The sequence below is a fragment of the Eurosta solidaginis genome, chromosome 4 (genome assembly GCF_040869045.1).
Source record: "Eurosta solidaginis isolate ZX-2024a chromosome 4, ASM4086904v1, whole genome shotgun sequence".
Classification (NCBI taxonomy): Eukaryota; Metazoa; Arthropoda; class Insecta; order Diptera; family Tephritidae; genus Eurosta; species Eurosta solidaginis.
In genome coordinates, this window is record NC_090322.1 from 169,985,597 (window position 1) to 170,012,458 (window position 26,862).

General features: G+C 41.5%; 3 protein-coding genes across 4 annotated transcripts; 1 reads left to right on the plus strand and 2 right to left on the minus strand.

The window, feature by feature from the left end:
* Nucleotides 1-1,314: 1,314 nt before the first annotated feature.
* Nucleotides 1,315-1,780, plus strand: RpS28b (Ribosomal protein S28b). Its single transcript, XM_067783713.1, has one exon. It carries the CDS (start codon nucleotides 1,401-1,403, stop codon nucleotides 1,596-1,598), a length of 198 nt encoding a protein of 65 aa, XP_067639814.1. The 5' UTR covers nucleotides 1,315-1,400; the 3' UTR covers nucleotides 1,599-1,780.
* Nucleotides 1,781-7,463: 5,683 nt separating this feature from the next.
* Nucleotides 7,464-8,403, minus strand: LOC137250618 (uncharacterized). The gene is made up of 2 exons (XM_067783742.1): nucleotides 7,961-8,403; nucleotides 7,464-7,903 (listed from the first exon to the last, which is right to left on the minus strand). Exons 1-2 carry the CDS (start codon nucleotides 8,248-8,250, stop codon nucleotides 7,564-7,566), a joined length of 630 nt encoding a protein of 209 aa, XP_067639843.1. The 5' UTR covers nucleotides 8,251-8,403; the 3' UTR covers nucleotides 7,464-7,563.
* A 127-nt stretch (nucleotides 8,404-8,530) lies between these two features.
* Nucleotides 8,531-26,812, minus strand: LOC137250615 (uncharacterized). Of its 2 annotated transcripts, none has more exons than XM_067783735.1 (3): nucleotides 26,316-26,812; nucleotides 8,975-9,079; nucleotides 8,531-8,911 (listed from the first exon to the last, which is right to left on the minus strand). In XM_067783735.1, the coding sequence occupies exons 1-3, from the start codon at nucleotides 26,675-26,677 to the stop codon at nucleotides 8,545-8,547; spliced, it is 834 nt and encodes a 277-aa protein (XP_067639836.1). In that variant the 5' UTR covers nucleotides 26,678-26,812; the 3' UTR covers nucleotides 8,531-8,544. The 2 variants fall into 2 exon arrangements, with proteins under 2 accessions (XP_067639836.1, XP_067639835.1); XM_067783734.1 differs by having other exon boundaries at nucleotides 8,531-8,923.
* Nucleotides 26,813-26,862: the final 50 nt, after the last annotated feature.

Here is a 26,862-nt window from a genome sequence, read left to right on the forward strand (position 1 = left end):
AAAATCGTTGGATCATGTGGTCCACTTGAGTACCCTGCAAAAATCGCGAGTACTCCATGCATGCATGTATGGAGTACTCGCTATGGACCAAGCCCAAACAACTGGTTTATCCATGTTTATTTATATAAATTGCAGATTTTTTACAGAAATTTCACGTGCAAGAACCTTACAAAGTGACAGCCGGAAGCGAACGTTAACTCTCCTCGTTAACTCTCCTTTAAAACTCGATAAGTAAATTGGCAGCACTAAGAAATTGACATCACCATCACAACAATTTTTAACAATTTCTTTTATATATTAAGGCCGCGGTACAATGACATTTTTCATATAGATGCGTTTTTTTTTTTTTTTTGGGTTTGGTTGAATGGCACGGACGCTAGTCCATAACGCCAGGTTGATTGTCGGATGGTTCTTTTTTCAGATTGTTGTATACCCTGCAAAAATCGCGAGTACTCCATGCATGCATGTATGGAGTACTCGCTATGGACCAACCGAGTGCTCCAAAATTAACCACAATGAATACAAAAAATATGGTCCAATTAACATTGCGATGTCCTAGGACCGGACCATATACTCCAGCTCCGCATTACATCAGAGTAATCCGTGGAGTACATACAGGCCAATAAACATCGTGTAGGGATTACAATCGTTAAAAACGAGCAATGATCGGCTTACAACATGTTCGTGTAGAAACATGAGTTGGTCCATCGCTGCATTACAGTGGAGTAGAATGGTAAGTACTCCAGTGGACCACATGGTCCAACGATTTTTGCAGGGTACTTACCATTGTACTCCACTCTAATGCAGCAATGGACCAACTCATATTTCTACACGAACATATTGTAAGCCGATCATTGCTCGTTTTTAACGATTGTAATCACTACACGATGTTTATTGGACTGCGGGTACTCCATGGATTACTCTGATGTAATGCGGAGCTGGAGTATATGGTCCCGTCCTAGGACATCGCAATGTTAATTGGACCATATTTTTTATATGAATTGTGGTTAATTTTGGTGCACTCGGTTGGTCCATAGCGAGTACTCCATACATGCATGCATGGAGTACTCGGGATTTTTGCAGGGTATACAACAATCTGAAAAAAGAACCATCCGACAATCAACCTGGCGTTATGGACTAGCGTCCGTGCCATTCAACCAAACCCAAAAAAAAAAAAACGCATCTATATGAAAAATGTCATTGTACCGCGGCCTTAATATATAAAAGAAATTGTTAAAAATTGTTGTGATGGTGATGTCAATTTCTTAGTGCTGCCAATTTACTTATCGAGTTTTAAAGGAGAGTTAACGAAACTATATTTCTTTCGCTTCCGGCTGTCACTTTGTAAGGTTCTTGCACGTGAAATTTCTGTAAAAAATCTGCAATTTATATAAATAAACATGGATAAACCAGTTGTTTGGGCTCGTGTTATGAAAGTTTTAGGTCGTACTGGTTCTCAGGGTCAATGTACACAAGTAAAAGTGGAATTTATTGGAGAACAGAACCGTCAAATCATACGCAACGTGAAGGGACCAGTCCGTGAAGGCGATATTCTGACCCTACTTGAGTCTGAACGTGAGGCGAGAAGACTTCGCTAATTGCAAGAGAAAGAAGATGGCGTGTTTTTTTTTTTAATAACTTCAGCTCGTAAGTTCATTTAATAATGTTTAAAGGCCTCCTTTGATTATTTTTTTTTCTTTAATTGCATTTGAGCTCCTGATACTATAAAAATAGTTGTTGCTACTAAGTATGGACAAATAAACAACAATTTTGTCGGAAATATGGTTTGGTTTTTTATGTGGAGTAGAATTTAATAATTTGGTAATCCTTTACTTTGTCTCACATCAGCCAATACATATTAACGCGTTTATTCCCATGAACATGACTCTGAAACGGAAATTCAAAATTCTAGTTCTGTAAAAAATGGTCCCAAAAAACAAAAATGTCCCCGTACCACTCCGAAACCGGGGTCGGGTCCAAAGTGTTTCTGCCGCATTAGTGTATGTGTGTGCGCACAACATCAAAACAACAGGCATATAAAAATGATCAATTTTTCAAATATATCTTTATCTAATTAAAATTGTAATTTTCCGCATTCGGATTCTTGATCCTGGGTCTAAAAGAAAACTATATTAATCCGTATATCAGTTTCCATCATCATACGGGCAGGGTTTGGGTTACACAAAAAGCACTAGCACAGAAATGAAGGATCAATTATAGGGATTAAATGGGCTGATAATCGCAATACAAGGCTTCAAGTGCTTTGCAACCCAATTTTCAAAGTCAACTACGCGGGCAGAATCGTGTTACAAATATGTATGTGTTGTTGTTGTTGTAGCAATGCTTCGCCTCACCTAACAGCCGCGACCGATCACAAATTGTCATCAATATCCTCTAACGGGAGTCCACGGAAACTTGCTGTTTCAACAGGGGTGGACCATAAGGAAAGGGGTGTTAGAGGCGTTGGTACCACATTACAATTAAAGAGATGGTTGGTGTCATGTGGGGACACATTGTAAGCGGGGCATACATTTTGCATGTCGGGGTTGATTCTGGATAGGTAAGAGTTTAACCTGTTACAGTATCCAGAACGAAGTTGAGCAAGAGTGACACGCGTTTCCCTGGGAAGTATGCGTTCCCCTTCCGCGAGTTTTGGATACTTGTCTTTAAGTACTGGATTCACCGGGCAATTCCCGGCATAAAGGTCCGACGCCTGTTTATGGAGTTCACCAAGGGCCTGCTTGTGTTTTTTCACTTCATACGGCTGGGTTCTCAGGTGCCGTATTTCCTCAAAATGCTTACGGAGATGACTCCTTAGGCCCCTAGGTGGTGCTGGTTCATCAATCAGATGTCTGTTGGGATGCTCAGGTTTCTGGGTATTCAACAGGAACTGTTTGGTCAGCATCTCATTTCTCTCCCTGATGGGAAGTATTCTCGCCTCATTATGCAGATGGTGTTCTGGGGACATAAGAAGACAGCCCATGGCAATTCTGAGAGCAGTATTTTGGTAGGCCTCTAGCTTCTTCCAGTGAGTAATTTTTAGGCTTGGCGACCATATGGGTGACGCATAGCACGTAATCGGCTGGCTAATTGCTTTGTATGTAGTCATGAGCGTTTCTTTATCTTTTCCCCAGGGACTGCCAGCGAGGGATTTGAGGATTTTGTTACGGTTCTGAATTGTCGGAACAATTGCGGCTTCGTGCTCACCAAAATGTAGATCCTGATCAAACGTCACACCCAAGATTTTGGGGTGTAGGACAGTCGGTAGCGTAGTGTCATCGACGTGGATGTTGAAAATGGTCGACATTTGGGACGTCCATGTTGTTAATAAGGTCGCGGAAGATTTAGTCGGTGATGCCAGGTTTCGCGAGGTGAAAAAACAGGAGAGATCAGGGAGGTAGCCGTTTATTTTATTGCATAGCTCATCGATCTTTGGGCCTGCCGTCTGGGCCCACTGCTTTGGATGGTTTAGCGCGACCAATGGCGTCCTCAACCTCCTTAGCGGTGATGGTGACGCGCTGAATTTGTGTTTATGTGCGTGTCTATTGGCTCTCCGTCTATCTTTGTCGACCGTATGATGCATTATATATTGTCGGCAGAAAGCGCTCGCGCATTTTTTCGCATCCGACAGCACTTTGCCGCCAAAGGCGATCGAAACTTTGTCTTTGTGCTTAGTCGGATTCTATAGGGACTTTACGGTGGACCAAAGTTTACCCACACCGGTAGAGAGGTTACAACCTCTTAGGTGCTCCTCCCATTTCGCCCGCTTGTGTTCGTCCACAAGCAATCTGATGCGTTGGTTTATATCCCTTATTTGGGGGTCGCCTGGATCAAGCTGTCTTTTAAGGACACGTTCTCTCGCTAAGTTTGCGGCCTCCGCCGGGAAGTGGGGCCGGATTTCGGGAATTCTCCCGGCGGGAATGAAACGTGCCGACGCGGATTCAATGACCTTACGCAAGGCACGCTCCACTTGGTGGGCATCAGTCGGGATAGGGAGGGCAGCAAAGCGGCTGTCTTTAAAATATTTATATTCTTCCCACTTTCCTTTTTTGAAGTTTATGAAAGTGCATTTTTCGGTGACGATGAAGTCGGCGGTACGATCGAGCGAAATAAGTATAGGCAGGTGCTCGGATGCCAATGTTACCATCGGCTGCCAGTTGACGCAGTTTACGAGTTCTGCGCTCACGATTGAGATATCTGGCGAACTGTGACAGCTTCCTACCATACGTGTGGGGGCGTCTCCGTTTATTGTGCAGAACGTCGTTTCTTTAATTTGATCCGCCAACATCTCACCCCTACTATACGCCCGCAAGTTTGAGTGCCGTAGATCGTGATGGACATTGAAATCGCCTAAGATAATGCGATTGTTGCCAGTGAGTAAGGCTCTAATATTAGGGCGATATCCACTGGGGCAACAGGTGGCAGGAGGGATGTAGATGTTGATGATTTCTAGGTTTGCATCGCCTGATGATGTGTAAATGATGCACATTCATACGTAATCAGAGAAAACAATAATTTTAGATAACCTCTTTTCAAAACAGAAGTGGACAAGCAAAATATATTTTATAAGGGCCTGAAATATTTCAATGAACTTCCTAATCACATAAAAAGTAGTAATAACTTCAATAACTTTAAAAAAAGTTTATTGGAGCATTGTAAAACCCTTCCAATAAGATAAAGTTTTTTTTTTTTTTTATTTTTTACATGACATACCGATACTGGACCGCGAAAAGGGAATGGTAATACTGGTAGCAGCAAAATACAATGCACCCGGCCCTATGGAAAAGAAAATCAGTCGCCACCTGTAACTCCAGACAGTTCCAACAACAAATTTCGCTGGAATTCGGTATTTTCAGCCTATATTTACTGTTGCTGATCGGGATCACTCGCATTCTGACAGCATTAATATAACAATAATATTATATGATGTGTAACCAAAATAAGGTCAAACAAAAGTTGGAGCAGGGGGTATTGGAAACACGTCCTTTTCAACCTCCCAATATATTTTGAGATGTGCTGATCGGAATCTTCATGCGTTCCGACAGCGTCTTTACTAAACAAAGTTGAGGGGTGATTGGGTACACTTCAATTTCCAACATCCAAAGACATGTTTAGCTGTGTTGATCGGAGACAAATACATTCCGACAGCTTAAAATACAAATATAATTGAAAAATATAAGTTCCAAATTTTGTTGCCTTAAGCTGGGAGCCCTGGAGGATTGGAAACGCGTCCTTTCCAACCTTCCTTAAATGACTGGCTCCCAGACTCGTCCGTTTGTTACGCCAGTAAATATGCTGATCGGAATCACATGGCATTCCAACAGCATATTCAATAGAAATAAATGATATAATAATGAATTGTACTTAGTAGTTTAAGTTTTAGGCCTAAACAGCCGTAATAATAAATAAATTAAAATTAAATAGGCCTTGACGTTCTAAGACATTGTCCCTGCGGTCGATGCCAGGATCAAATATATAATATTGCACAGAGTGGTGTATGACAAAACGCGAGATCGCCTCCATTTCCGCTCTCGCGGTCTTTCCTGTGGACATTGTACCCAGAGCAGGTCTGCAATGCAGATCTTGCTGTGTGTTTAGTCTATTGAATCGCAGCATTACGGATGTTGTGCCGCTTCATGAAATCGACTATCTCCGTAATCTTCCCAGTTAGTCCATTACAGTTTAACTGCAGGATTCTAAAGTGCATAAGGGGAGACGCCTCCACTCTGGGGGTAAGTGACGGGTGACTACGCCTGGGTTGTGGAAGGCCAGGGCGCAATTGCTGTTGTGGCCCTGGGACTGGGCGTCCTTGGGCAAGCATTGGGGTACCCGGATGATTTGGGTTTGCGACCTGGCAACATGGCGCGATGAAACTCGTCGGGGGTTGCCGTCGCGGAGACCAGAACATCTAGGAAAGTGGCACCACCCAAGGCAGGAGCTGCATTGGGCGGATGTCGCAAACATATATATTTTGTGCTGACAAACGGGGGTAGGGACTAAGAGTATGTTTCCCTGACCTACACGATTGCTGCCGGAAAAGAGGGGGGGGGGGGGCCCCAGCGGGTCAGGGGGTTAGAATATACCCGCGGTAGGTATGCCTGTCGTAAGAGGCGACTAAAATACCGGATTGGCCTGAAGGTTTAATGTGGCCATATAAATCGTTCCCGAGATGGTCGGGCCAGCACCTTAATGATGCTGTGTTACCGGAGCGTACCGGATCTGTAAACGGCAAAGGACCATCACATCGATCACTCCCTAAACCTTCGGGGAGCAACCGTATCGCTACAACAACAACAACAACAACAGGGGGGGGGGGGGAGAAGACGGGGGCAGGGGCTAATGCTCAGCATTGCTACCGACTCTACTACGAAGGTAGTAGTTATGAGTGGTAGCAGCTGTTTGAGTTGTTGGCGCCGTAGGGCGCGAGCAGCAGCTGGTACTTGCTGTGGCTTGCTGAGCAGCGGGGCTGCTAGACGGATGTGGGGGGGGGGGGGGGGGGGCTTAGGCGTAGACTACGGGACGCTCTTGGGTGTGAACAGCAAGGAGCCACAAAAGATTTATAAAAGTTACGTGGACGTTGGGTTTTGGGATCAAGCCCAGAACAACCTGTCCGATGCAACCATCCCTTACACGAGACACACTGAACAGAGTATGACCGTCCTAAAAAGATTCTTTTCCGGCAGATGCAGCAAAACCATTTCCCAGGACCGGGGTCAGGAGACGGACCCGGATTGGATTTGTGGGAGGGACGCAACAAATTAAATGGGGTCACACTGAAATGACAGTCCTTGGTCGGGAGAAATCCCGATTCGCTCCGGTACATAGAACCGACTGCCTTGGGAAGCGTACCATGTCATACACATATCTACCAGGCGAGGGCCTGTTGATCCCAAGCTCCTCTATGAACTAGGGGGTGGGGTGCGGTATGGCCTAGAAGGTTTAATGTAGGATTGTTAATCGGCCACGAGATGGTCGGGCTAGTAACTTAATGGTGCATTGTTAAAGCGTTGCCGAGATAGTATTATATTCCACCCAGTAATCGATATGTACCTGCAAAAAATGTGCGACCCGTTCTTTTCATTTAGTCGAAAGCAGTCTGAGGGACAACCCTTGTGTATGATGACTCAGACGCTGGTGTTGTTGCTTCAAAAATACTTTTCTTGGGTTTGGGGGGTTTGTCGATTTGACAGTACTTTAATGGATATGAATGTATCTCATACACCAACAGCGACACCATACTTTAGTTCTTTGAATACCCGTGCAATTTGAACAGGGCAGAGTACTGTAACGACAACAGAAGATTATACAGTGGGCTGGGGTGCATCATATTGGCGTATTCAGCTGCAAGTAAAGATACAGCTGGTGCTGCTATATACACAATTTCCGTACCAAATATTTAAATGCCTATGGCAATTTTGTATTCATATGTATGTATTTTCATTGGAAGAAGCAGTTGCGAAGAATTGGTATTGAAAATTTGAATTTATTTTACAAAATTTCAATTTATCACAATCGTAAAATTTAATATAAGCGTATGTTCTCAACTGCTTTGTTTAGCTATCGCTATGTACAAACAGGTTTTGGGCGTAAACATTTGCAGTAACTCAGTCCTGTAAGTAAGTATTCTTCAAAATCCTCAGACGGTTCCAAAGCTGTTTTATATTCCTCTAGAACCATTAAATCGAGTGGATCCAATTGATGGCTTAAATATTTTAACTTTAAACTCAAAGCGTGTAAATATTTAAACAAATCATCTATGAGTTCAACGAAAAATGATATTGGCTTGTGGAATGTATCTCCGACTATTAGTGGGGTTTCCACCGCAAGATCAAGGTAATCGAATAAATTTCTGAAAATACAGCATTCACTTTGAAGTTTTCGTAAGGAATCTGAAATTCGACAACTAAGAAATGCAAAATCTGTAATTGATTTAGTATACTACAGAACGTGATATACATACTTAGAAGCTCGCAATAGTCGCAGTTTTTCTGAGTATTCTCTTAGCAGCACATCTTCAGTCGGACCAGAATACACTTCGGGATGTTTACAGCAACCATTGGTACTAATTAATATAACATATCTTTGAGAAAGTACCCACAAACGATTTATTAAATCTTTCTGTGAAATCATTTCACGACTGGTAAACTCAAAATGTTCACGGAACATGGCCTCCAATTTCAATAGCTGCCGCAGAATTTCATCTTCCTTTTGATGGTGCATGCCGATGTGCGCGGAATTTTCGTTATCCATAATTGCGATCAAAAACCCAAATCAGAACTAATAGAATAAATACTGATTGCATCAAAATATATATGCACAAATTGTTGTTTATTTTTGGATAGTCAATGGTTTGAGGTTATGGTTCTTACGAGATGTAACGTCAATAGATCTGTGCGGTTACTGAATGAAATAAATTATCGATTGTTTCTTCCTCTGAATGGCGCTTTTATAATTTGGTTATGCAAATTTCCGTAGTTTTTTATTGACAATTGTATTAAAATATATATTTTAAATATATATATGCATACATTTTTTTCCAAAATTCTAATTGCATTTATAACTAAAGCCAGCCATGCATTCCGGATTTTTTGTTCGCAGGCAAGTACATTTCTCTTTGCCGATATTCATAAACTCATCATATTTCTTAGTGGGCTCTAATAAGCCTTTATAGTCCTCAATTGCATTTGTGTCTCCTATATCAAGTAATTGCGCCCAAATTTTTAATTTGCATAGAACATCATTGAAATATTCAAAAGTATCATCAATTAATTTGCGATAATAAGATAACGGTTTCATTCTGTAGGTTCCTTTTACAAATGAGCTATCGACTGTCATATCCATTTGATCGCATAATCCATTCAATTTCTTTATGGAAAATCTTAACGCTTCCAATGACGAAATTAAACGACAACTGAAAAGTGAGCTTAGTTATATATATAGTTTCGTGTAAAATTAAAAAAAATATATATAATACTTGGAGTAATTTATCGATTTCATCTTTTTTTGAAATTTGCAACCAATATCCATTTGCGCCGGATTTGACACAATGTCAGGATATGGTTTGATGCAGCCATAAAATCTGTAAATGATTTAAAAATATATGTTTTGTACAACTTTTTCGTAGAAAGCTTAATTTCGAAAAAGAGTTATGGGCAAATTAATGGTGAATTAAGGGCTAATTAAACTTCTTTAACCCTAACGCCATAGTCGTAACCATATCCATAACCATCTCCAATGTGATCGATTAATGGTGCCTTGACCTAAACGTGAAAATGTCATAAAAATGGAGAAAACGCAAAAAATTACAAACATATTCCACAAAACATAAGTCTCTTAGTCAAAACGTATCCAAAACAATAAATAAAATATACAAAAAGTTAATAAATTCACCAAATAAAATATTTTTAGGTAATGGATATGACGTAAAAACAAAAACCAATTGGTTAAGGGCGAATTAATGGTGACTTATAAACATATAACCATAACCAGATAAAGCAGCTGATCGAACCTAACTTATGGAAATCAATGTAATCGATTAATGGTGCCATACCATAACGCTAACGCCACAACCATACCATAGCCAACCAATTGGTTTTTGGTTCCTCGCCATATCCATAACTTAAAAATATTTGAGTTGGTGAATTTTATAACTTTTTGTAGATTTTGTTCATTGTTTTGGATACGTTATGACTAAGAGATTAATTTTTTGTGGAATATGTTTGTAATTTTTTGCGTTTTCTTCATTTTTATGAATTTTTCACGATTTTTAGGGTAAGGCACCAATAATCGATCACATTGAGATGGTTATGGATATGGGTATGGTTACCACTATGGCGTTATGGTTAAGGAAGTTTAATTTGGCTTTTAGCTATGGTATGGTTATGGCGTAATACCTATATGATACTACTTTATTTTCGTGTATTTTTTTTTTGAATTTTATCTTCAATTTTTTGTCGCACTCCCTCCTAATACGGCTTCAGTACTGGTGTAAGTGTGTAAACTATATTTCAAAAAAAAAACAAAATACAAGGAAAATATGATCTAGTTCATTGAAAACAAACGAGCCAGTTTTTATTTCGATAGCTTTTTTTGACATTCGGCCGTTTTTTCTTTATTTTTTTCTGACACATGAAGATTTTGGGTCATATTCATAGTTGTTGTTCTTGTTGTAGCAATGCTTCGCCCCACCTAACAGCCGCGACCGATCACAAATTGTCATCAATATCCTCTAACGGGAATCCAAGGAAACTTGCTGTTTCAACAGGTGTGGACCATAAGGAAATGTGTTATAGACGTTGGTTCCACATCACAATTAAAGAGATGGTTGGTGTCATGTGGGGACACATTGCAAGCGAGGCATACATTTTGTATGTCGGGGTTGATTCTGGATAGGTAAGAGTTTAACCTGTTACAGTATCCAGAACGAAGTTGAGCAAGAGTGACACGCGTTTCCCTGGGGAGTATGCGTTCCTCTTCCGCGAGTTTTGGATACTTTTCTTTGAGTACTGGATTCACCGGGCAATTCCCGCATAAAGGTCCGACGCCTGTTTATGGAGTTCACCAAGGACCTGCTTGTGTTTTTTCGCTTCATACGGTTGGGTTCTAAGGTGCCGTATTTCCTCAAAATGCTTACGGAGATGACTCCTTAAGTCCCTAGGCGGTGCTAGTTCATCAATCAGATGTCTGTTGGGATGCTCAGGTGTTTTGGTATTCAACAGGAACTGTTTGGTCAGCATCTCATTTCTCTCCCTGATGGGAAGTATTCTCGCCTCATTATGCAGATGGTGTTCTGGGGACATAAGAAGACAGCCCGTGGCAATTCTAAGAGCAGTATTTTGGCAGGTCTGTAGCTTCTTCCATGGGTAATTTTTAGGCTTGGCGACCATATCGGTGACGCGTAGCACGTAATCGGCTGGCTAATTGCTTGGTATATAGTCATGAGCGTTTATTTATCTTTTCCCCAGGTACTGCCAGCGAGGGATTTGAGGATTTTGTTACGGCTCTGAATTGTCGGAACAATTGCGGCTGCGTGCTCACCAAAATGTAGATCCTGATCAAACGTCTTACCCAAGATTTTGGGGTGTAGGACAGTCGGAAGCGTAGTGCCATCGACGTGGATGTTGAAAATAGTCGACATTTGGGACGTCCATGTTGTAAATAAGGTCGCGGAAGATTTAGTCGGTGATAATGCCAGGTTTCGCCAGGTGAAAAAACTGGAGAGATCAGGGAGGTAGCCGTTTTTTTTATTGCATAGCTCATCGATCTTTGGGCCTGGGCCTGTGGCCATTATTGTGCAGTCATCGGCGTAGGAAACGATTGTGACTCCTTCCGGTGGTGAAGGTAGCTTAGATATGTAGAAATTAAACAAAAGTGGGGATAGGACACCACCCTGTGGCACCCCTTGTTTAATTCTCCTTGGTTTTGATGTTTCGTTTCTAAATTGCACCGATGCCTGGCGACCACCCAGATAATTTGCGGTGCACCTTTTAAGACATGGTGGAAGGGTAGACCCTTCCAGGTCTTGCAGTAACGAGCCATGGTTGACCGTATCAAAAGCCTTTGATAGGTCTAGCGCTACGAGTACTGTTATATGGTGGGGGTATTGATTTAAACCGCAATTTATCTGGGTGCTAATGGCATTTAGCGCGGTGGTAGTGCTATGGAGTTTTCTGAAGCCATGCTGATGAGAGGCTAGCTGCAAATTTGCTTGGAAATAAGGGAGCAAAATGGCTTCAAGCGTCTTTGCCACTGGCGATAGGAGAGATATCGGACGATACGACTCTCCTATGTTAGCTGGTTTCCCAGGCTTTAGTAGCGGGACCACCTTGGCCATTTTCCATTTCTCGGGTATGACAAAGGTGGAAAGAGACAGGTTGAAGACATGCGCTAAATATATGAAACCCTCTTTCCCTAGGCTTTTAAGCATCGGCATTGCAATGCCGTCTGGGCCCACTGCTTTGGATGGTTTAGCGCGACCAATGGCGTCCTCAACCTCTTTAGCGGTGATGGTGATTGGTGACGCGCTGAATTTGTGTTTATGTGCGTGGGGGGGGGGGGCGCTTAGGCGTAGACTACGGGACGCCCTTGGGCGCGAACAGCAAGGAGCCACAAAAGATTTATAAAAGTTACGTGGACGTCGGGTTTTGGGATCAAGCCCAGGACAACCTGTCCAATGCAACCATCCCTTACACGAGACACACTGAACAGAGTATGACCGTCCTATAAAAATATTCTTTTCCGGCATATGCAGCAAAACCATTTCTCAGGACCGGTGTCAGGAGACGGACCCAGATTGGATTCGATGCCTTCCCGGAGTAAGAGAATATGGAGCAGTCCTGCTGCAAGGAGCTGCTGGGGGGATGACAATTTGTGGGAGGGACGCAACAAATTAAATGGGGTTACACTGAAATGACAGTCCTTGGTCGGGAAAAATCCCGAGTCGCTCCGGTACATAGAACCGACTGCCTTAGGAAGCGGATTCATAGTCCTGAGTTAGAGTATGCTTCACTTGGTGCGGCACTAAAAAGATAGAGTACATTTCATATTGGCCCTCCGTCTATCTTTGTCGACCGTAGAATGCATTATATATTGTCGGCAGAAAGCGCTCTCGCATTTTTTCGCATCCGACAGCACTTTGTCGGCAAAGGCGATGGAAACTTTGTCTTTGTGCTTAGTCGGATTCGATAGGGACTTTACGGTGGACCAAAGTTTACCCACACCGGTAGAGAGGTTACAAGCTTTTAGGTGCTCCTCCCATTTCGCCCGCTTGTGTTCATCCACAAGCAATCTGATGCGTTGGTTTATATCCCTTATTTGGGGGTCGCATGGATCAAGCTGTCTTATAAGGTCACGTTCTCTCGCTAAGTTTGCGGCCTCCGCCGGGAAGTGGGGCCGGATCTCGGGAATTCTCCCGGCGGGAATGAAACGTGCCGAGGCGGATTCAATGATCTTACGGAAGGCACGCTCCCCTTGGCGGGCATCAGTCGGGATAGGAAGGGCAGCAAAGAGGTTGTCTGTAAAAGATTTATATTCTTCCCACTTTCCTTTTTTAAGTTTATGAAAGTGCGTTTTTCGGTGACGATGAAGTCGGCGGTACACTCGAGCGAAATAAGTATAGGCAGGTGGTCGGATACCAATGTACCATCGGCTGCCAGTTGACGCAGTTTACGAGTTCTGCGCTGACGATTGAGATATCTGGCGAACTGTGGCAGCTTCCTACCATACGTGTGGGGGCGTCTCCGTTTATTGTGCAGAACGTCGCTTCTTCTATTTGATCCGCCAATATCTCACCCCTACTGTCCGCCCGCAAGTTTGAGTGCCATAGATCGTAATGGGCATTGAAATCGCCTAAGATAATGCGATTGTTGCCAGTGAGTAAGGTTCTGATATTAGGGCGGTATCCACTGGGGCAACAGGTGGTAGGAGGGATGTAGATGTTGATGATTTCTATGATTGCATCGCCTGACCGGACAGATAGGCCTTGACGTTCTAAGACATTGTCCCTGCGGTCGATGCCAGGATCAAATATATAATATTGCACAGAGTTGTGTATGATAAACGCGAGACCGCCTCCATTTCCGCTCTCGCGGTCTTTCCTGTGGACATTGTACCCAGAGCAGGTCTGCAATGCAGATCCTGCTGTGAGTTTAGTCTCTTGAATCGAAGCAATGCGGATGTTGTGCCGCTTCATGAAATCGACTATCTCCGTAATCTTCCCAGTTAGTCCATTACAGTTTAACTGCAGAATTCTGAAGTGCATAAGGGGAGACGCCGCCACTCTGGGGGTAAGTGACGGGTGACTGCGCCTGGGTTGTGGAAGGCCAGGACGCAATTGCTGCGGATGATTTGGGTTTACGACCTGGCAACATGGCGCGATGAAACCCGTCGGGGGGTTGCCGTCGCAGAGACCAGAACATCTAGGAAAGTGGCACCACCCAAGGCAGGAGCTGCATTGGGCGGATGTCGCAAACATATATATTCTGTGCTGGCAAACGGTGCAAACGGAGGTAGGGACTAAGAGTCTGTTTCCCTGACCTACACGATTGCTGCCGGAAGAGGGGGGGGGGGGGGGGGGGGGGAGAAGACGGGGCAGGGGCTGATGCTCAGCATTGCTGCCGACTCTACTATGAAGGTAGTAGTTATGAGTGGTAGCAGCTGTTTGAGTTGTTGGCGCCGTGGGGCGCGAGCAGCAGCGAGTACTTGTTGTGGCTTGCTGAGCAGCGGGGCTGCTGGAAGGTAGTGGAGGGTGCTTAGGCGTAGACTACGGGACGCCCTTGGGCGTGAACAGCAAGGAGCCACAAAAGATTTATAAAAGCTACATGGACGTCGGGTTTTGGGATCAAGCCCAGAACAACCTGTCCGATGCAACCATCCCTTACACGAGACACACTGAACAGAGTATGACCGTCCTAAAAAGATTCTTTTCCGGCAGATGCAGCAAAACCATTTCTCAGGACCGGGGTCAGGACACGGACCCGGATTGGATTCGATGCCTTCCCGGAGTAAGAGAATATGGAGCAGTCCTGCTGCAAGGAGCTGCTGGGGGGATGACAATTTGTGGGAGGGACGCAACAAATTAAATGGGGTTACACTGAAATGACAGTCCTTGGTCGGGAAAAATCCCGAGTCGCTCCGGTACATAGAACCGACTGCCTTAGGAAGCGGATTCATAGTCCTGAGTTAGAGTATGCTTCACTTGGTGCGGCACTAAAAAGATAGAGTACATTTCATTTCTAAGTATATCATAGTCAGTTTAGTGGCATGCTGTAACGAGAGCCTAGTTTAGGCAAAATTCTATTACATAAAAAAAATCTATTACGCAATGTTGTCAAATCACTCGTCTTGACGTTTGCTTGTTGTTATTCATTTCTTGCGTTTGATTGCTAAAAATTCAAAAAGTAAGCAATTTGTTAATAAAAAGTGTATTTTAACCTCGTTAGTTAATTAAAATTTGTATTTATTACTACAGAACAATAAAAGAGAACAAAACTGCCACATAGAAAATTTACGAAATTTAATAAAAATTGCGCCGCTATTTTTCTGATCGCTGCTTTATATGTATATATACGCATATCTGCTTGGAAGAATGATTCCATTTAAGTATTTTGTAGTAATTAGTTTTATTATTTATTTTGTACACAAATCCAGGTACAAATACAATAAGAAGTGGTTAGCACCAAATGATAGAACGGTGTTAACATGTAATATATTTGATATATTTAGATTGAATTACGTTTGTTATTCATATTAGAGAGATGGTTACAAGGATTTGATTCTGAATTTCACTTCGCCATGAGCTTGTTTTTCAAATGCAGGTACTTGATTTCGAAGCTTGCCATCCGATGAAGAAGTGAAATTCAGAAACATGCCCTAGTAACCATCGCCGTGTGCACTTTTTGTCTAATATCAAAAAGAATACAAACTGCATTAAATAATGAGCTATGCTCGCAAAACGAATTATGTTGTTTTTAGTATTTAAAGAAACCTTGTACCCTAAAACAAATGGATCAAATCGGTCTTTATATATTTTTGACTTTCTCATTAATCGCGAATCGTCAATAATTTCAAATTTCAATAATAATTTCTCTTTCGATTTCCTCAAAGTAAGACATTTTCACTCTTCTTGAATCAAAAATACGGCTTAAATTACTGAATACACACGCAAATTGAAATTTCATTTCATTTGACAGATTTTAAGCGGGAGTCATTGGTGCCGTATGTCGTATCGCTGTAGTCGTATCCCTAACGTAATCAGCTGTTTATCGTTACGATGGTAAACCAAAAACCAATTGCTTGGCTACGATACGGTTACGACCATTGTTTACTATATGCAGCTTAAGTAGAGGTAATGTTGCGAATAGAGTGGAAAGCAGTGGACTAGGCAATCGAATGTCATATAATGAAGTAATGGTGTTCGGAGTTTTTTCAAAGTTAAAAAAAAAAATGATAAAAGATTTAATATAAATAAAACTATTGTTTTAATAACAACAAAAACGCCATATATATTCTGTATACAAAAATTTGTTAGGATTATCTCACTTTAAAATTTGAATTAAATAATCTAAAGTTTTTTTTTGAAACTGAGTCGAGAACTGTGCGTGTGAATGTGCGAATTTTCACCGATCAGCTGTTAGTTGCGCTACTTGGTAAAATTTACAATGGTTATGACCTTAGCGGCACCAATAATCGATTGCATTGATTCTCATAAGATTGGTCGAATCAGCTGTTATAAGGTTACCGATACGGTTACCGATAAAGCACTAATGTCTCCAGCTTTAGTAATAGCTTTAGTGACAGCTTTTCGCCTCTCTAACTTTAGTGATGGCTCTAACCGATGAATGTGGCTTTTTTGCGACTATAATAAAGATAAAGTATGCTTTTTATTGAAATATGCTCTAACTTTTTTAGCGCATACTTTAACTTGACTATGAATATGCCCCTTTGTTTTTAGTTTGAAAATTTGGTGCATAAAAACACAATTAAAATCAACTATCTTGTGAAAAAAGTGAACCATTAGAGACGGAAATAATTTTAGCGTGTTATTTGCATTGTTTTTATTGTTAAAAGTGTTAATGTAAAAATAAAATGTAAAACATAAACAAAAACATGTCAAACTCACAAACTTTGGGGGAATAGTGGTCTCGCTTTTTCACTATAGAAACTGTTTTTGTGTTTTGAAGGTCCGTTAAAGTTTCGTCAGTTTTTTTAGCTTGGAATCCTAGCAAAAATAAAGTAGTGTCATATATACTTTAGCGTTATGATATGGCACCATTAATCGATCACATTGATTTCCATAAGGTAGGTTCGATCAGCTGTTTATCTGGTTATGGTTTTATGGTTATAAAGGGCCAATTAATGGTGACTTATAAACATATAACCATAACCAGATAAAGCAGCTGATCGAACCTAACTTATGGAAATCAATGTAATCGATTAATGGTGCCATACCATAACGCTAACGCCACAACCATACCATAGCCAACCAATTGGTTTTTGGTTTCTCGCCATATTCATAACCTAAAAATATTTGAGTTGGTGAATTTAATAACTTTTTGTAGATTTTATTCATTGTTTTGGATATGTTATGGCTAAGAGACTTATTTTTTGTTGAATATGTTTGTAATTTTTTCCGGTTTCTTAATTTTTACGAAATTTTCACGATTTTTAGGTTAAGGCACCATTAATCGATCACATTGGAGATGGTTATGGATATGGGTATGGGTACAACTATGGCGTTAGGGTTAAGGAAGTTTAATTCACCCTTAAGTCAGCATTAATTAGCCCTTAAGCTCGCAATAAAGTAAATAGGTATCGATACATAAATATGATGTTCCCACAAATCACACACAGAAGATTGCGCATTCACAAGTTCAAAATCCCTGCCAAAAATTGTTGGATGACGTGTTTCATCCCTTCAAAAAACGCGAGTGGCAGCACTAATATAAAACATCTGTTTTGTTGCGCTTCCCAAGGCAGTCGGTTCTATGTACCGGAGCGACTCGGGATTTTTCCCGACCAAGGACTGTCATCTCAGTGTGACCCCATTTAATTTGTTTCGTCCCTCCCAAAAATTGTCATCCTCCCAGCAGCTCCTTGCAGCAGGACTGCTACATATTCTCTTACTCCGGGAAGGTATCGAACTCAATCCGGGTCCGTCTCCTGACCCCGGTCCTGAAAAATGGTTTTGATACATTTGCCAGAAAAGAATCTTTTTAGGACGGTCATACTCTGTCAAGTATGTCTCGTGCAAGGGATGGTTGCATCGGACAGGTTGTTCTGGGCTTGATCCCAAAACCCGACGTCCACGTAACTTTTATAAATCTTTTGTGGCTCCTTGCTGCTCACGCCCAAGGGCGTCCCGTAGTCTACGCCTAAGCGCCCCCCCCCCCCCCCCCCCCCCACTACCTTCCAGCAGCCTCGCTGCTCAGCAAGCCACAACAAGTACCCGCTGCTGCTCGCGCCCCACGGCGCCAACAACTCAAACAGCTGATACCACTCATAACTACTACCTTCGTAGTAGAGCTGGTAGCAATGCTGAGCATCAGCCCCTGCCCCCGTCTTCTTCTCCCCCCCCCCCCCTCTTTTCTGGCAGCAATCGTGCAGGTCAGGGAAACATACTCTTAGTCCCTACCTCCGTTTGCACCGTCTGCCAGCACAGAATATATAGGTTTGCGCCATCCGCTCAATGCAGCTCCTGCCTTGGGTGGTGCCACTTTCCTAGATGTTCTGGTCTCCGCGACGGCAACCTCTCGACGGGTTTCATCGCGCCATGTTGCCAGGTCGTAAACCCAAATCATTCGGGTACCCCAATGCTTGCCCAAGGGCGCCCAGTCCCAAGGCCACAACAGCAATTGCGTCCTGGCCTTCCACAACCTAGGCGTAGTCACCCGTCACTTAACCCTAGAGTGGCGGCGTCACCCCTCATACAGTTCAGAATTCAGCAGTTAAACTGTAATGGACTAACACAACATCCGCATTGCTGCGATTCAAGAGACTAAACTCACAGCAAGATCTGCATTGCAGACCTGCTCTGGGTATAATGTCCACAGGAAAGACCGCGAGAGCGGAAATGGAGGCGGCCTCGCGTTTATTATACACCACTCTGTGCAATATTATATATTTGATCCTGGCATCGACCGCAGGACAATGTCTTAGAACGTCAAGGCCTATCTGTTCGGTCAGGCGATGCAAATCTAGAAATCATCAACATATACATCCCTCCTGTCACCTGTTGCCCCAGTGGATACCGCCCTAATATCGAGGCCTTACTCACTGGCAACAATCGCATTATCTTAGGCGATTTCAATGCCCATCACGACCTATGGCATTCAAACTTGCGGGCGGACAGTAGGGGTGAGATGTTGGCGGATAAAATAGAAGAAACGACGTTCTGCACAATAAACGGAGACGCCCCCACACGTATGGTAGGAAGCTGTCATAGCTCGCCAGATATCTCAATCGTGAGCGCAGAACTCGTAAACTGCGTCAACTGGCAGCCGATGGTAACATTGGCATCCGGCCACCTGCCCATACTTATTTCGTTCAAGCGTACCGCCGACTTCATCGTCACCGAAAAACGCACTTTCATAAACTTCAAAAAAGGAAAGTGGGAAGAATATAAATCTGCAACAGACAGCAGCTTTGCTGCCCTCCCTATTCCGACTGATGCCCGCCAAGGGGAGCGTGCCTTCCGTAAGGTCATTGAATCCGCCTCGGCACTTTTCATTCCCGCCGGGAGAATTCCCGAAATCCGGCCCCACTTCCCGGCGGAGGCCGCGAGCTTAGCGAGGGAACGCGACCTTATAAGACAGCTTGATCCAGGCGACCCCCAAATAAGGGATATAAACCAACGCATCAGATTGCTTGTGGACGAACACAAGCGGGCGAAATGGGAAGAGCACCTAAGAGGTTGTAACCTCTCTACCGGTGTAGGTAAACTTTGGTCCACCGTAAAGTCCCTATCGAATCCGACTAAGCACAAAGACAAAGTTTCCATCGCCTTTGGTGATAAGGTGTTGTCGGATGCGAAAAATGCGCGAGCGCTTTCTGCCGACAATATATAATGCATCCTACGGTTGACAAAGATAGACGGAGAGCCAATAGACACGCACATAAACACAAATTCAGCGCGTCACCAATCACCATCACCGCTAGAGAGGTTGAGGACGCCATTGGTCGCGCTAAACCATCCAAAGCAGTGGGCCCAGACGGCATAGCCATGCCGATGCTTAAAAACCTAGGGAAAGAGGGTTTCAAATATTTAGCGCATGTCTTCAACCTGTCTTTTTCCACCTTTGTCATACCCGAGAAATGGAAAATGACCAAGGTGGTCCCGCTACTAAAGCCTGGGAAACCAGCTAACATAGGTGAGTCATATCGTCCGATATCTCTCCTATCGCCAGTGGCAAAGACGCTTGAAGCCATTTTGCTCCCTTATTTCCAAGCACATTTGCAGCTAGCCCCTCATCAGCATGGCTTCAGAAAACTCCATAGCACTACCTCCGCGCTAAATGTCATTGGCACCCAGATAAATTGCGGTTTGAATCAATACACCCACCATAGAACAGTACTCGTAGCGCTAGACCTATCAAAAGCCTTTGATACGGTCAACCATGGCTCGTTACTGCAAGACCTGGAAGGGTCTACCCTTCCCCCATGTCTTAAAAGGTGGACCGCAAATTATCTGGGTGGTCGGCAGGCATCGGTGCAATTCAGAAACGAAACATCAAAACCAAGGAGAATTAAACAAGAGGTGCCACAGGGTGGTGTCCTATCCCCACTTTTGTTTAATTTCTACATATCCAAGCTACCTTCACCACCGGAAGGAGTCACAATCGTTTCCTACGCCGATGACTGCACAGTAATGGCCACAGGCCCAGGCCCAGAGATCGATGAGCTATGCAATAAAATAAACGGCTATCTCCCTGATCTCTCCAGTTTTTTCGCCTCGCGAAACCTGGCATTGTCACCGACCAAACCTTCCGCGACCTTATTTACAACATGGACGCCCCAAATGTCGACCATATTGAACATCCACGTCGATGGCACTACGCTACCGACTGTCCTACACCCCAAAATATTGGGTGTGACGTTTGATCAGGATCTACATTTTGGTGCAACCGCAATTGTTCCGAGAATTCAGAGCCGTAATAAAATCCTCAAATCCCTTGCTGGCAGTACCTGGGAAAAGATAAAGAAACGCTCATGACCACATACAAAGCAATTAGCCAGCCGATTACGTGCTACGCGTCACCCATATGGTCGCCAAGCCTAAAAAATACCCACTGGAAGAAACTATAGGCCTGCCAAAATACTGCTCTCAGAATCGCCACGGGCTGTCTTCTTATGTCCCCAGAACACCATCTGCATAATGAGGCGAGAATACTCCCCATCAGGGAGAGAAATGAGATTGCTGACCAAACAGTTTCTGTTGAATACCCAGAAACCTGGGCATCCCAACAGACATCTGATTGACGAACCAGCACCGCCTAGGGGCCTAAGGAGTCATCTCCGTAAGCATTTTGAGGAAATACGGAACCTGGGAACCCAGCCGTATGAAGCGAAAAAACACAAGCAGGTCCTTGGTGAACTCCATAGACAGGCGTCGGACCTTTATGTCGGGAATTGCCCGGTGAATCCAGTACTTGAAGAAAAATATCCAGAACTCGTGGAAGAGGAACGCATACTACCCAGGGAAACGCGTGTCACTCTTGCTCAACTTCGTTCTGGATACTGTAACAGGTTAAACTCTTACTTATCCTGAATCAACCCCGACATACAAAATGTATGCCCCGCTTGCAATGTGTCCCCACATGACACCAACCATCTCTTTAATTGTAATGTGGAACCAACGCCTCTTAACACCCCTTTCCTTATGGTCCACCCCTGTTGAAACGGCAAGTTTCCTTGGACTCCCGTTAGAGGATATTGATGACAATTTGTGATCGGTCGCGGCTATTAGGTGGGGCGAGCATTGCTACAACAACAACAACAACAACATCTGTTTTGTTGAAAATAAGAAGAAACGTACACAAAATTTTAAGATACTGATAGAATTATTAACATTTAAATAGTTTCGCACGTAAGCAAACTATTTATTTTCCTTACATCATCTTCAAGTTGTTTACTCTTTCAGTGTTTTTGCGTTTAAATATGGCGAGATCTTTTATGTATACACAAGTGTACACGTATTTAGTTCAGTGCTACAATGGCTCAACTATATGGTTGGCTCATCTCACCAGCTGATTTTATTTTTTTCATTTCACTGGAGTAGGGATTGTCAGAAAGAGATGGCAAACTTAAAGAGAAACCAACGAATTTACAACATTTTCTTACTACTTACAAATGCTGCTAAGTTTTATGTTTTCATTCCATTCCATTCGTCCAACACCAACACGCTAATTTTGGCAATGTGAACAAAGGTATGTTATTGCTGTAGAGATGAACCAACCATATAGTTGAGCCATGAGTGCTACCAACTCAAAAGTGGTTAGCTGTCAAAAAATCGACTACAGAAAACGAAACGAACAGAACTGCTATACGGATCAGAAATTGAACCAGATAAATATCAGGATCACAACGTTGTTGTTGCATTTGCATGTTAAATTTCTATCCGTATCTCGCTCAAGTCTCAATGGAACGTAACTAATGGGTTTTATATTAGTGCTGCCAGCTCTCATAAAGTTGATCCAGATTATTCCAATGAGATTTGATTGTGAGCCAGAGCTCGATAATTTAATGGAACGCTCCTAATCTTATTTCTATGGATGGAACATATGTGAAAGGCTAGATTAACTATTGTGGATTTATTGTATATTACCTACTGGGTTTTTCGAAGAATTTATTACTTTGGCTTCACAGCTATCTCTTAAATAGAACTCAGCGAGTTATGTTCAAAAACAGTCTCTCAGAGTCGATAGAAGTAACTTCTGGTGTGCCTTAGGGTAGCCATCTTAGTCCATTACTTTTTACCCTCTTTATAATTGACTTACCAATAGTTATCTTGTATTCCCGTGTTCTAATGTATGCAGATCATGTTAAACTATGCTATATATACTTGCCTTCTGACTCTTCCCGTTTGGATTTACTTCAGGCCGATTTGGACTCATTTCAATTATGGTGTACAGTAAATCTACTAGTTTTGAACTGCTGTAAATGTAAACTAATGACATTTCACAGAGTCAACCCAGTTTTAAAATCCTATATGCTAGATGGTGCTCCCTTGGAGCGTATATCTGTAGTATGTGACCTGGGTGTTCTTTTGGATGCGAAATTGAGCCTTAACATGCATATTTCATCTATTTTAAACAAGGCATCCGGTGTACTCGGATTTATTAAAAGATGGGCTAAAGGATTTGATGCCTTATTTAACCAAGACCCTTTACACATCTTTGGTTCGCCCAATACTTGAGTATTGTTCCTGTATTTGGTCCCCGGGTTATAAAAATCATATAGATCGGATTGAATCGGTACAGAAGCAGTTTCTAATCTTCGCTTTACGTGGTCTTAACTGGGAATCAAATCAACATCTTCCACCTTATAGAAATAGACTTCTTCTCATTAGCTTGCCAACTTTAGAGAATAGAAGAATATTACTCGGGGTAATGTTCCTTCATAAACTGATTATCGGTGAGATAGACTCCACTGACCTTGTAAGCAGACTGCATTTTTCTGTTCCTGCGAGAACTTCAAGACACTTTGTACTCTTTCATTTACCCATTCTACGGCGTAATTTTGCTAAATATAGCCCTCTTCGCAATTGGTGCTCGCGCTATAACGAACTGTACAACTGCATTAGTTTTGAGTATTCGATTGCTGCTATCCGTAAGGAAATACTCTCACGTCTGGCATGATATTTTTAAAGATTTTTAAATAAGATGTCAATTTTATTTCAATATTAATTTTAACTAATTTTTATTTTTGACTTGATCTATTTATTAATTAAAAATTTAACTTAATTAATTTGATTGTTTATTATTTAAGTTTTTACTTTAAATTTTGTTTTTTACGCTTATGTTTTCTTTCCTTGTATGTATGTATATATGTATTTATTTGAAAATTGTTCCTAGCACAACAATTTTGACAAATTATTTAACAGTGCTAGTCATGAATAGCATGAGCTATAAAAATTGAACATTTATAATAATAATAAATTAGATTTATCAAATTTAATCAAATATAGCGGATAATAGTGAAATATTTCTGTATGTAAATGTAAATCTTAAAATTAAAGAAAAGTAATTAATAAATATTAAAAGACAGCAGTAGTGATGATAACCTTTGGCTGGTTATAGATCGAATAGTATTTAACAAATAAAGGGGGAAGACACAGAAAAAGGAAAAGGACTTAGAAATGAACATTTTAACAACAACAATTTGAGATCCAGTTTACGAGTCGTTAAAAAATGATGTTAGCTCTTTTTTGAAGTGCAGAGCATTACTTAAGAGTCGAAGACTTGTAGGTAGGGAGTTCCAAAGACGTATTGCAGTAACAAAGAATTGGCGCTCAGAGGTTAGCGTGCGGTATCTAATGTGCTTAAGAAGAAACACCGATCTTGATGATTGCAGAAAAATAAGCTTACGATATATATAGTCAGGTTCCTTCGTGTGTATCAATTTATGGAGGAAGGACAGTGTTTTGACTTTTAAAAGATGTTCGAAAGAAATGTTTAGCAACCTTTCAGCATGTTGTGATACGTGGTCAAGTCTTTTCAACCCATAAACATATCTAGCAATGTTGTTGTAAACAACATTTAGTTTGTTCTTGCACAGATAGTCACAGTTTGAGTAAATCACACAACCTAGGAGTAGGGTAGGTATTAAGTACGCTTTAGCCAGAAGTAGTCTTATGTGCAAAGGCGTGAAATACTGTGTTAACCGCAGTGTACGAAGCATTCCATACACTTTTCCAACCGTTCTAAAAATATGGTCTTTCCATGTCAATGTTTTGTTAAAAATTACACCTAAGTTTTTCGCCGTATCTACGTATTCTATAACGGAATTGTCGAACACTACATTCTCTAAATCATTAGTGGGAAAAGACCGTCTATGAATAACAATACATTTTGACTTATTCGGGTTTATACATAAGCTATTCATATTAGCCCATGAAAATATTTGATTCAAATCGTGGTTTAAGTTACTTATGCACAAGCTAGTTTGATCACGAGGACAACACGTAAACAAGTGCGCATCATCAGCGTAGATATGAACATTACAATACTTAAAGACATCGGGTAAGTCATTGATATACAGAACAAATAACAGAGGACCCAGGATATAGCCTTGAGGGACGCCTCTTAAGACATGTAGGAAGTCAGACTTTTCACCATCTATACATACTGCTTGAGTCCTATCGCCAAGATATGATCTTATAAGGCAACTGCATGACCAGAGAAGTTAAAGAAGTTAATAAGCTTCCTACAGAGCAGAGTGTGGTCTACAGAATCAAAAGCTTTAGAGTGGTCAAGAAGTGTTAAGAAGGCAATGTAACTTTCATGCACTCGCTCACGAATTTCTTCTGTCACAGATAGTAGTGCCGTTGTACAGCTCCGCTTTGACCTAAAACCAGACTGACTGCCTGACAGGAGCTTGTATTCATGTACATATGATACGATTTGCCCATGTAGAATACGTTCAACGACCTTATAGAGGAAAGGGAGTATGGCTATTGGTCGATACTCATTATTTTGTTTACGGATTGGAATAACTTTTGCAGCTTTCCAGTATATTGGGAAGACACCGGTTGTCAAAATTGAGTTGACCAAGTAAGTAATGTGGGGAAGGATTTTGGGAAGAATGGCTTTTAAAAACTTTGAACATATACCATCAAGCCCCATTGCGTTAGACTTCATAGAAAGTATGGCTTGGCAACATCACAATTATCGACACAAACAAACTCGAAAGGGCTAGTGTCAAGATTAACACGCACGGAGTAGTTATCAATACACACATTGTCGGCTGAGTTTGGTAGTCTTACAAAAGTATTATTTATTTCGTTGATGTCGACATCAGGGGGATGAGACAGGTCACTTTTGGGCTTACCAATTGTTATATGTATTGTATCTTATATCCAGTAGTCGACCGCTTTGTCTGTGTTGACTTTAACAAACAAATAAATAAATAAATTGCCAAAGAGGATGAATATAATAAGAGACGTCACTCGTTACTTTGCGTAATGTTATTCGTTAGGGTTCTCGCAGGGTTTTTTTTGGGCCAGATGTGCATAAATGTCTTTATACCTTTTCGTGGGGTATTTGTGTTTATTTTTCCGACTGTATTTAATTAATTAATTAATCCTCTTTCCAAAAATCACATTTGCATAAGGTGCCTACACGACATGGATAAATGCGAGACGATTGAAAATGTCCCTCATGGAAAATATTAGGCATACATTTTTTTTAATTTCCAGCGAGTTACTCGCCACTCGTAGCAGACTAGTGGCTCTTATTATATTTATCCCCTTTGATATTACTGCATGTGTAACCGTGGTACTTCCATCTAGAGACAACACCCTAGTGATGGTTCTAGGTCTAGGAAAAATTGGCAGCTCTAAAACTTGTGCACAATTACCGATTTGAGTTAACTTTGAAAACGATAAAGATAAAGGCGCATATTCATAGTCGAAATAAAATAGGTTTTAAATTTAGTTGCAGCTTTTTTGACAGATAGTTCATAGAAAAATATGTCAAAAAGCTGCAACTAAATTTAAAACCTATTTTATTTTGACTATGATTATGAGCCAAAGTCTTTATTTGTAATCTAGGTGTTAAACACATACATACATTAATTGAGTTCTTCAAAATCATTAAGCTTACTGCGTCAATAGTAAAAATTTGTATGACAGCTTCCACATTTCACTAGCGCATTTCCGTTGCAAACTCATTTCATGTGTCAGTCTCAATATATACTTTCGTATCAGCCCCTCTATTAGTATTATTTGTTTGGAAACATGATTCTCAAGTATGTAATCACATTTCGTATATAAAGTATCGCAGTGATCGAAACTTGGTACAATTTGATTCAGCTTTTTTGTTTCGCGCTGAGGGTAAAGCCAGCAATATTTTTTATTTATTATCTTCACCTTTTTCTTGGCATAAGGATCTGGAAAACACCAACAATCCAATTTATCACATTCAATGCTTTTATTTTTAGATTTTCTTCTTTCATTGCAAGCCATAATTATAAAAAAAATCGGAATTAATTTAGTCGAATTTTTGTTTGATATATGCACTTATAATTTACAATTTTACTTAAAAATTTTAGTTTGATAAATTTATGACTCCTACGAACTTTGTATGTATGCACAGTTCAATTACCCATGAGTTTAACTTGAGTGGAATCGATAATTTTTTGCATGTAATG